The 12394-nt window shown below is 44.7% G+C and overlaps 1 protein-coding gene across 1 annotated transcript in view; it reads right to left on the reverse strand.

Annotated features, from left to right (window-relative positions):
- Positions 1–12394, reverse strand: part of LOC115108771 (collagen alpha-1(XXIV) chain) — a 296583-nt gene that overhangs the window by 116434 nt on the left and 167755 nt on the right. Inside the window, exon 28 of the mRNA XM_065009201.1 lies at positions 9796–9849. Within this exon, the coding sequence (XP_064865273.1) occupies positions 9796–9849 (54 nt within the window). The remainder of the gene's footprint in view (positions 1–9795; positions 9850–12394) is intronic.

The raw sequence follows: 12394 nt of genomic DNA on the forward strand, positions 1-12394 counted from the left end.
GCTGTACTGTTTGTGTAATGTACTGTTTGTGTAGTATGGCTAGATGGTAGCTGTACTGTTTGTGTAGTGTGGCTAGATGGTAGCTGTACTGTTTGTGTAATGTACTGTTTGTTTAGTGTGGCTAGATGGTAGCTGTACTGTTTGTGTAATGTACTGTTTGTGTAGTGTGGCTAGATGGTAGCTGTACTGTTTGTGTAGTGTGGCTAGATGGTAGCTGTACTGTTTGTGTAATGTACTGTTTGTGTAGTATGGCTAGATGGTAGCTGTACTGTTTGTGTAGTATGGCTAGATGGTAGCTGTACTGTTTGTGTAGTGTGGCTAGATGGTAGCTGTACTGTTTGTGTAATGTACTGTTTGTTTAGTGTGGCTAGATGGTAGCTGTACTGTTTGTGTAATGTACTGTTTGTGTAGTGTGGCTAGATGGTAGCTGTACTTTTTGTGTAATGTGGCTAGATGGTAGCTGTACTGTTTGTGTAATGTACTGTTTGTGTAGTGTGGCTAGATGGTAGCTGTACTGTTTGTGTAATGTACTGTTTGTGTAGTGTGGCTAGATGGTAGCTGTACTGTTTGTGTAATGTACTGTTTGTGTAGTGTGGCTAGATGGTAGCTGTACTGTTTGTGTAATGTACTGTTTGTGTAGTGTGGCTAGATGGTAGCTGTACTGTTTGTGTAGTGTGGCTAGATGGTAGCTGTACTGTTTGTGTAATGTACTGTTTGTGTAGTGTGGCTAGATGGTAGCTGTACTGTTTGTGTCATATGGCTAGATGGTAGCTGTACTTTTTGTGTAATGTACTGTTTGTGTAATATACTGTTTGTGTAGTGTGGCTAGATGGTAGCTGTACTGTTTGTGTAGTATGGCTAGATGGTAGCTGTACTGTTTGTGTAATGTACTGTTTGTGTAATGTACTGTTTGTGTAATGTACTGTTTGTGTAATGTACTGTTTGTGTAGTGTGGCTAGATGGTAGCTGTACTGTTTGTGTAGTGTGGCTAGATGGTAGCTGTACTGTTTGTGTAGTATGGCTAGATGGTAGCTGTACTGTTTGTGTAGTATGGCTAGATGGTAGCTGTACTGTTTGTGTAGTATGGCTAGATGGTAGCTGTACTGTTTGTGTAGCATGGCTAGATGGTAGCTGTACTGTTTGTGTAATGTACTGTTTGTGTAGTATGGCTAGATGGTAGCTGTACTGTTTGTGTAGTATGGCTAGATGGTAGCTGTACTGTTTGTGTAATGTACTGTTTGTGTAGTATGGCTAGATGGTAGCTGTACTGTTTGTGTAATGTGGCTAGATGGTAGCTGTACTGTTTGTGTAATGTACTGTTTGTTTAGTGTGGCTAGATGGTAGCTGTACTGTTTGTGTAATGTACTGTTTGTGTAGTATGGCTAGATGGTAGCTGTACTGTTTGTGTAGTATGGCTAGATGGTAGCTGTACTGTTTGTGTAGTATGGCTAGATGGTAGCTGTACTGTTTGTGTAGCATGGCTAGATGGTAGCTGTACTGTTTGTGTAATGTACTGTTTGTGTAGTATGGCTAGATGGTAGCTGTACTGTTTGTGTAGTGTGGCTAGATGGTAGCTGTACTGTTTGTGTAATGTACTGTTTGTGTAGTATGGCTAGATGGTAGCTGTACTGTTTGTGTAGTATGGCTAGATGGTAGCTGTACTGTTTGTGTAATGTACTGTTTGTTTAGTGTGGCTAGATGGTAGCTGTACTGTTTGTGTAATGTACTGTTTGTTTAGTGTGGCTAGATGGTAGCTGTACTGTTTGTGTAATGTACTGTTTGTTTAGTGTGGCTAGATGGTAGCTGTACTGTTTGTGTAATGTACTGTTTGTGTAGTGTGGCTAGATGGTAGCTGTACTGTTTGTGTAGTGTGGCTAGATGGTAGCTGTACTGTTTGTGTAATGTACTGTTTGTGTAGTATGGCTAGATGGTAGCTGTACTGTTTGTGTAGTGTGGCTAGATGGTAGCTGTACTGTTTGTGTAATGTACTGTTTGTTTAGTGTGGCTAGATGGTAGCTGTACTGTTTGTGTAATGTACTGTTTGTGTAGTGTGGCTAGATGGTAGCTGTACTGTTTGTGTAGTGTGGCTAGATGGTAGCTGTACTGTTTGTGTAATGTACTGTTTGTGTAGTGTGGCTAGATGGTAGCTGTACTTTTTGTGTAATGTGGCTAGATGGTAGCTATACTGTTTGTGTAATGTACTGTTTGTGTAGTGTGGCTAGATGGTAGCTGTACTGTTTGTGTAATGTACTGTTTGTTTAGTGTGTCTAGATGGTAGCTGTACTGTTTGTGTAATGTACTGTTTGTGTAGTGTGGCTAGATGGTAGCTGTACTGTTTGTGTAGTGTGGCTAGATGGTAGCTGTACTGTTTGTGTAATGTACTGTTTGTGTAGTGTGGCTAGATGGTAGCTGTACTGTTTGTGTAGTGTGGCTAGATGGTAGCTGTACTGTTTGTGTAGTGTGGCTAGATGGTAGCTGTACTTTTTGTGTATTGTGGCTAGATGGTAGCTGTACTGTTTGTGTAATGTACTGTTTGTGTAGTGTGGCTAGATGGTAGCTGTACTGTTTGTGTAATGTACTGTTTGTGTAGTGTGGCTAGATGGTAGCTGTACTGTTTTTGTAATGTACTGTTTGTGTAGTGTGGCTAGATGGTAGCTGTACTTTTTGTGTAATGTACTGTTTGTTTAGTGTGGCTAGATGGTAGCTGTACTGTTTGTGTAGTGTGGCTAGAAGTGTCTTGTAAGCCCATGTGGGCTGGACACCGTTAGGTGTATGATACTTAAATAAACAACATCAATCATATAATGTAACCGTTACGTGGGCAGTGACTTTAAGTTCCGGAATTCATTATAATGGCCAGAACAGAGCAAATGCAATGGCATCAAACACCCGGAAACCACGTGTTTGATGTATTTGATACCATTCCACCTCCTGTGGTCTGTATTTCTCTGTGGGTAGGGGTTTATTTATCTCCATTGTGGATTCCTACATTTACTGTGAATCCTTTCACAAAGTGTTAGATGGTTCAGACTACTGTGCAGAGGCTGTGATGTGAGTGGGCACTGCGTCGGTGACGGTGACTAGGTGGTAGAGTAAGCGCCTCTGCCCGTCTGTGGTGCCAATGTGGGTTGGCACCCCAGTGCCAGCCAGGTGGGTGGTGCCAGGAGCCAGTCCAGTCGGTGCCATGGCCAGTCAGTTGCAGAGTTCCACCCAGATGTGTGTCTTGTCAACGGACAGAGAAAAGTAAAGGAGAAATGCTAAGGAGAGATGCAGAGTGCCCAGTCACCACACAGCTCTCTGGTGGATACTACTGCTGATAGATGGGATCTCTCATGCAGTCACCACACAGCTCTCTGGTGGATACTACTGCTGATAGATGGGATCTCTCATGCAGTCACCACACAGCTCTCTGGTGGATACTACTGCTGATAGATGGGATCTCTCATGCAGTCACCACACAGCTCTCTTGTGGATACTACTGCTGATAGATGGGATCTCTCATGCAGTCATGACGCAACTCTCTGGTGGATACTACTGCTGATAGATGGGATCTCTCATGCAGTCACCACACAGCTCTCTGGTGGATACTACTGCTGATAGAGAGGATCTCTCATGCAGTCACCATGCAGCTCTCTGGTGGATACTACTGCTGATAGATGGGATCTCTCATGCAGTCACCACACAGCTCTCTGGTGGATACTACTGCTGATAGGGAGGATCTCTCATGCAGTCACCACACAGCTCTCTGGTGGATACTACTGCTGATAGAGAGGATCTCTCATGCAGTCACCACACAGCTCTCTGGTGGATACTACTGCTGATAGAGAGGATCTCTCATGCAGTCACCACACAGCTCTCTGGTGGATACTACTGCTGATAGGGAGGATCTCTCATGCAGTCACCACACAGCTCTCTGGTGGATACTACTGCTGATAGACTGGGTCTCTCATGCAGTCACCACACAGCTCTCTGGTGGATACTACTGCTGATAGAGAGGATCTCTCATGCAGTCACCACACAGCTCTCTGGTGGATACTGCTGCTGATAGAGAGAATCTCTCATGCAGTCACCACGCAGCTCTCTGGTGGATACTACTGCTGACAGACTGGGTCTCTCATGCAGTCACCACACAGCTCTCTGGTGGATACTACTGCTGATAGATGGGATCTCTCATGCAGTCACCACACAGCTCTCTGGTGGATACTACTGCTGATAGAGAGGATCTCTCATGCAGTCACCACACAGCTCTCTTGTGGATACTACTGCTGATAGAGAGAATCTATCATGCAGTCACCACGCAGCTCTCTGGTGGATACTACTGCTGATAGAGAGGATCTCTCATGCAGTCACCACACAGCTCTCTGGTGGATACTACTGCTGATAGAGAGGATCTCTCATGCAGTCACCACACAGCTCTCTGGTGGATACTGCTGCTGATAGAGAGAATCTCTCATGCAGTCACCACGCAGCTCTCTGGTGGATACTACTGCTGATAGACTGGGTCTCTCATGCAGTCACCACACAGCTCTCTGCTGGATACTACTGCTGATAGATGGGATCTCTCATGCAGTCACCACACAGCTCTCTGGTGGATACTACTGCTGATAGAGAGGATCTCTCATGCAGTCACCACACAGCTCTCTGGTGGATACTACTGCTGATAGAGAGGATCTCTCATGCAGTCACCACACAGCTCTCTGGTGGATACTACTGCTGATAGACTGGGTCTCTCATGCAGTCACCACACAGCTCTCTGGTGGATACTACTGCTGATAGAGAGGATCTCTCATGCAGTCACCACACAGCTCTCTGGTGGATACTACTGCTGATAGAGAGAATCTCTCATGCAGTCACCACACAGCTCTCTGGTGGATACTACTGCTGATAGAGAGGATCTCTCATGCAGTCACCACACAGCTCTCTGGTACTACTGCTGATAGAGAGAATCTACATGCAGTCACCAGACTGGGGATACTACTGCTGATGAGAGTCACCACACACAGCTCTCTGGTGGATACTACTGCTGATAGAGAGGATCTCTCATGCAGTCACCACACAGCTCTCTGGTGGATACTGCTGCTGATAGAGAGAATCTCTCATGCAGTCACCACGCAGCTCTCTGGTGGATACTACTGCTGATAGACTGGGTCTCTCATGCAGTCACCACACAGCTCTCTGCTGGATACTACTGCTGATAGATGGGATCTCTCATGCAGTCACCACGCAGCTCTCTGGTGGATACTACTGCTGATAGATGGGATCTCTCATGCAGTCACCACACAGCTCTCTGGTGGATACTACTGCTGATAGAGAGGATCTCTCATGCAGTCACCACGCAGCTCTCTGGTGCACACTACTGCTGATAGACTGGGTCTCTCATGCAGTCTCACACAACAGACTATAAGATTCGTGTTTAAAGCTTAGATCATGTTAAATACATTACTTCTCTAAGCCCATGGTTGCTATGTAAGGTACTGTATCAGTGTACTGTAGTCCTCTGTAGCTCAGTTGCTAGAGCATGGCGTTTGCAACGCTAAGATAGTGGGTTCAATTCCCGGGACTACCCATAAGGAAAAGCATAGGCAAAATGGTTTATTATTGTGTCAGTGTCATACTCCTCTCGGCCACCAGGTGTCTCATGAGCTCAACATTAGGCCTGAGCTCGATAATCTCTGAATCACTTCTTTGTGGTGCTCGTAAAATAATCAGCAGCATCTAATAATGCAACCCACTCTGTTAATCACCCTAACCTGGAGATTAAATGTGCAGGGATGAATACATATGAAATGTTAGACTGGTGTTTGAGGAAGGAAAATCAGGGTTAGGTTGCATTGTTAAATCAGGATTAGGTGCATGATTAAATCAGGATTAGGTGCATGATTAAATCAGGGTTAGGCGTATGATTAAATCAGGGTTAGGTACATGATTAAATCAGGGTTACGTTACATGATTAAATCAGGGTTAGGTGCATGATTAAATCAGGGTTAGGTACATGATTAAATCAGGGTTAGGTTACATGATTAAATCAGGATTAGGTGCATGATTAAATCAGGGTTAGGTGCATGATTAAATCAGGATTAGGTGCATGATTAAATCAGGGTTAGGTACATGATTAAATCAGGGTTAGGTTACATGATTAAATCAGGGTTAGGTGCATGATTAAATCAGGGTTAGGTACATGATTAAATCAGGGTTAGGTGCATGATTAAATCAGGGTTAGGTTACATGATTAAATCAGGATTAGGTGCATGATTAAATCAGGATTAGGTGCATGATTAAATCAGGGTTAGGTGCATGATTAAATCAGGGTTAGGTGCATGATTACATCAGGGTTAGGTTGCATGATTAAACCAGGGTTAGGTGCATGATTAAATCAGGATTAGGTCCATGATTAAATCAGGGTTAGGTGCATGATTACATCAGGGTTAGGTTGCATGATTACATCAGGGTTAGGTTGCATGATTAAACCAGGGTTAGGTGCATGATTAAATCAGGGTTAGGTGCATGATTAAATCAGGGTTAGGTTTGCATGATTAAATCAGGATTAGGTCCATGATTAAATCAGGTTTAGGTGCATGATTAAATCAGGGTTAGGTGCATGATTAAATCAGGGTTAGGTGCATGATTACATCAGGGTTAGGTTGCATGATTACATCAGGGTTAGGTTGCATGATTAAACCAGGGTTAGGTGCATGATTAAATCAGGGTTAGGTGCATGATTAAATCAGGGTTAGGTTTGCATGATTAAATCAGGATTAGGTCCATGATTAAATCAGGTTTAGGTGCATGATTACATCAGGGTTAGGTTGCATGATTAAACCAGGGTTAGGTGCATGATTAAATCAGGGTTAGGTTACATGATTAAATCAGGGTTAGGTTACATGATGAAAACAGGGTTAGGTTTGCATGATTAAATCAGGATTAGGTGCATGATTAAATCAGGGTTAGGTGCATGATTAAATCAGGATTAGGTCCATGATTAAATCAGGGTTAGGTGCATGATTAAATCAGGGTTAGGTGCATGATTAAATCAGGGTTAGGTTACATGATTAAATCAGGGTTAGGTTACATGATGAAAACGGGGTTAGGTTTGCATGATTAAATCAGGATTAGGTGCATGATTAAATCAGGGTTAGGTGCATGATTAAATCAGGAGTAGGTCCATGATTAAATCAAGGTTAGGTGCATGATTACATCAGGGTTAGGTTGCATGATTAAACCAGGGTTAGGTACATGATTAAACCAGGGTTAGGTGCATGATTAAATCAGGGTAAGGTTACATGATTAAATCAGGGTTAGGTTACATGATGAAAACAGGGTTAGGTTTGCATGATTAAATCAGGATTAAGGGCATGATTAAACCAGGGTTAGGTGCATGATTAAATCAGGATTAAGTCCATGATTAAATCAGGGTTAGGTGCATGATTACATCAGGGTTAGGTGCATGATTAAATCAGGGTTAGGCGTATGATTAAATCAGGGTTAGGTACATGATTAAATCAGGGTTACGTTACATGATTAAATCAGGGTTAGGTGCATGATTAAATCAGGGTTAGGTACATGATTAAATCAGGGTTAGGTTACATGATTAAATCAGGATTAGGTGCATGATTAAATCAGGGTTAGGTACATGATTACATCAGGGTTAGGTTGCATGATTAAATCAGGGTTAGGTGCATGATTAAATCAGGATTAGGTGCATGATTACATCAGGGTTAGGTTGCATGATTAAATCAGGGTTAGGTGCATGATTAAATCAGGATTAGGTGCATGATTAAATCAGGGTTAGGTACATGATTAAATCAGGGTTAGGTTACATGATTAAATCAGGGTTAGGTGCATGATTAAATCAGGGTTAGGTACATGATTAAATCAGGGTTAGGTGCATGATTAAATCAGGGTTAGGTTACATGATTAAATCAGGATTAGGTGCATGATTAAGTCAGGATTAGGTGCATGATTAAATCAGGGTTAGGTGCATGATTAAATCAGGGTTAGTTGCATGATTACATCAGGGTTAGGTTGCATGATTAAACCAGGGTTAGGTGCATGATTAAATCAGGATTAGGTCCATGATTAAATCAGGGTTAGGTGCATGATTACATCAGGGTTAGGTTGCATGATTACATCAGGGTTAGGTTGCATGATTAAACCAGGGTTAGGTGCATGATTAAATCAGGGTTAGGTGCATGATTAAATCAGGGTTAGGTTTGCATGATTAAATCAGGATTAGGTCCATGATTAAATCAGGTTTAGGTGCATGATTACATCAGGGTTAGGTTGCATGATTAAACCAGGGTTAGGTGCATGATTAAATCAGGGGTTAGGTTACATGATTAAATCAGGGTTAGGTTACATGATGAAAACAGGGTTAGGTTTGCATGATTAAATCAGGATTAGGTGCATGATTAAATCAGGGTTAGGTGCATGATTAAATCAGGATTAGGTCCATGATTAAATCAGGGTTAGGTGCATGATTAAATCAGGGTTAGGTGCATGATTAAATCAGGGTTAGGTTACATGATTAAATCAGGGTTAGGTTACATGATGAAAACGGGGTTAGGTTTGCATGATTAAATCAGGATTAGGTGCATGATTAAATCAGGGTTAGGTGCATGATTAAATCAGGATTAGGTTGCATGATTAAATCAGGATTAGGTGCATGATTAAATCAGGATTAGGTCCATGATTAAATCAGGGTTAGGTGCATGATTACATCAGGGTTAGGTTGCATGATTAAACCAGGGTTAGGTGCATGATTAAATCAGGGTTAGGTTACATGATTAAATCAGGGTTAGGTTACATGATGAAAACAGGGTTAGGTTTGCATGATTAAATCAGGATTAGGTGCATGATTAAATCAGGGTTAGGTGCATGATTAAATCAGGAGTAGGTCCATGATTAAATCAGGGTTAGGTGCATGATTACATCAGGGTTAGGTTGCATGATTAAACCAGGTTTAGGTACATGATTAAACCAGGGTTAGGTGCATGATTAAATCAGGGTAAGGTTACATGATTAAATCAGGGTTAGGTTACATGATGAAAACAGGGTTAGGTTTGCATGATTAAATCAGGATTAAGGGCATGATTAAACCAGGGTTAGGTGCATGATTAAATCAGGATTAAGTCCATGATTAAATCAGGGTTAGGTGCATGATTACATCAGGGTTAGGTTGCATGATTAAACCAGGGTTAGGTGCATGATTAAATCAGGGTTAGGTGCATGATTAAATCAGGGTTAGGTTTGCATGATTAAATCAGGATTAGGTCCATGATTAAATCAGGGTTAGGTGCATGATTACATCAGGGTTAGGTTACATGATTAAATCAGGGTTAGGTTACATGATGAAAACAGGGTTAGGTTTGCATGATTAAATCAGGATTAGGTTGCATGATTAAATCAGGATTAGGTGCATGATTAAATCAGGGATAGGTGCATGATTACATCAGGGTTAGGTTGCATGATTAAACCAGGGTTAGGTGCATGATTAAATCAGGATTAGGTCCATGATTAAATCAGGGTTAGGTGCATGATTAAATCAGGGTTAGGTTGCATGATTAAACCAGGGTTAGGTGCATGATTAAACCAGGGTTAGGTGCATGATTAAATCAGGGTTAGGTTACATGATGAAAACAGGGTTAGGTTTGCATGATTACATCAGGGTTAGGTTTGCATGATTAAATCAAGGTTCCTGTTGTCCATTATAGCTCACATTGTTACTGATGAGACATGTAGAACAGAACAGAGGAGGGAAAGAGAGTGGAGGAGGGAGGTAAAAAATAGTTATCTTACCCTTCTGCCCTTTGGCCCCGGGACCCCTGGTATACCCCTCTGCCCCTGAGGACCCTGAGAGGGAGAGCGAGAGGAGGGAGGGAGGGAGAGTGGGAGGGAGGGGGGATTGTTATTGATGTGTTCGAGAGAGTTCATGACCGTTCAATTCAGTTGCAGTGTCACAGTTCACAAATGCTAAATGTGGAGCAGGAGAGATGCAACCCAATCAATTACACAGTAAGTCACACTGTTTCTGTTTGAAATAGAGCAGACAATCATCTACATTCCACCTGTTGATCAGATGTTTTCTGATGTGATCACCCAGCTGTAGTGTAGATGTACAGGGGGATTGCGTGATAAACCTCCAGGTAAACGCTGCACTCCCCAGGAGTCATGTGTATCCTTTATCCCAGGAGGAGACGTTGGCCATGGAAACATATATCACCGAGGCTCTGGGACAGGGGTACATTCGGCCCTCCATGTCACCTGTCTCCTCAAGTTTCTTTTTTGTGAAGAATAAGGATGGTGGTTTGCATCCGTGTATTGATTATCGAGGTCTAAATTCCATCACGGTGGGTTTTAGTTACCCACTACCTCTCATCGCTACGGCAGTGGAATCATTTCACGGAGCGCAGCTCTTCACGAAACTGGATCTCAGGAGTGCGTATAATCTGGTGCGTATTCGGGAGGGAGATGAGAGGAAAACCGCGTTTAGTACCACATCTGGCCATTATGAGTACCTCGTCATGCCGCACGGGTTAAAGAATTCTCCACCTATCTTTCAATCCTTCGTTGATGAGATTCTCAGAGACCTACACGGACAGGGTGTGGTGGTGTATATTGACGATATTTTGATCTACTCCGCTACACGCACCTCGCATGTGTCTCTGGTGCACAAGGTTCTTGGGCGACTGCTGGAGCATGACATGTACGTGAAGGCGGAGAAATGTGAGTTTTCCAAACGAGCCGTTTCCTTCCTGGGTTATCGCATTTCCAGCTCGGCGGTGGTAATGGAGGGTGACCGCGTCAAGGCCATGCGTAATTGGCCGACTCCGACCACGGTAAAGGAGGTGCAGCGGTTCTTAGGGTTTGCCAATTACTACCGGAGGTTTATCCGGGGTTTTGGTCAGGTAGCAGCTCCTATTACTTCACTGCTGAAGGGGGGCCGGTACGTTTGCAGTGGTCAGCAGAGGCGGATGGAGCTTTCCGTAGGTTGAAGGCGCTGTTCACCGAGGCGCCGGTGTTGGCGCAACCGGACCCTTTTTTGGCGTTCATAGTAGAGGTGGACGCATCCGAGGCTGGGGTTGGAGCGGTGCTCTCACAGCGCTCGTGTACGCCACTCTGTGCTTTTTTTCCGAAGAAGCTTGGGCCAGCGGAGTGGAATTATGAAGTGGGGGACAGGGAGTTGGCCCTGAAGGTGTGGAGACACTGGCTTGAGGGGGCTAAGCACCCTTTCCTCATCTGGACTGACCACCGTAACCTGGAGTATATCCGATCAGCTAGGAGACTGAATCCTCGTCAGGCAAGGTGGGCCATGTATTTCACCAGATTTCGTTTTACGATCTCGTATCGACCAGGTTCCCTCAACACTAAGGCCGACGCGCTGTCCCGCCTCTATGACACTGAGGACCGGTCCATCGATCCTACTCCCATCATTCCGGCGGCTAAGCTGGTGGCACCACTAGTATGGGAGGTGGACGCGGACATCGAGCGGGCGCTAAGGGAGGAACCTGCGCCTCCACAGTGTCCGGAGAGTCGTAGGTACGTGCCGCTCGCTGTTCGTGATCAATTGATTCGATGGGCTCATAGTCTACCCTCGTCGGGTCACCCGGGTATTTCAAAGACAGTGCGAGGTCTTAGGGAAGTACTGGTGGCCCACATTGGTGAGGGATGTGCGATTCTATGTCTCCTCCTGTTCGGTGTGCGCCCAGAGTAAGGCTCCTAGGCACCTGCCACGAGAGAAGTTACAACCCCTCCCCGTTCCACAACGGCCGTGGACCCATCTATCGGTGGATTTTCTTACTGACCTTCCCCCCTCTCAGGGAAACACGACGATCCTGGTCGTTGTGGATCGGTTCTCTAATTCCTGCTGTCTTATCCCGTTGCCCGGTCTCCCTACGGCCCTACAGACTGCGGAGGCTCTTTTCACCCATGTCTTCCGGCACTACGGGGTGCCCGAGGTAATTGATTCTGATCGGGGTCCCCAGTTTACCTCCCGAGTGTGGAGGGAATTTATGGAACGTCTGGGGGTCTCGGTCAGCCTGACCTCAGGGTATCACCCGGAGAATAATGGGCAAGTGGAGAGAGTGAACCAGGAAGTGGGTAGGTTTCTGCGGTCGTATTGCCAGGATCGGCCAGGGGAGTGGGCGAGATACATCCCCTGGGCTGAAATGGCCCAGAATTCAGTAAGCCACTCCTCTACCAACATGTCACCGTTTCAGTGCGTGTTGGGGTACCAGCCGGTCCTGGCACCATGGCATCAGAGCCAGACTGAGGCTCCTGCAGTGGAGGAGTGGGTGCAGCACTCTAAGGAGACCTGGAGGGCCGTCCAGGAGTCATTACGTCAGGCGAGTGGACGGCAGAAGAAGAGCACTGACCGTCACCGCAGTGAGGCCCCCGT

The sequence above is a fragment of the Oncorhynchus nerka genome, linkage group LG24, assembly GCF_034236695.1.
Source record: "Oncorhynchus nerka isolate Pitt River linkage group LG24, Oner_Uvic_2.0, whole genome shotgun sequence".
Classification (NCBI taxonomy): Eukaryota; Metazoa; Chordata; class Actinopteri; order Salmoniformes; family Salmonidae; genus Oncorhynchus; species Oncorhynchus nerka.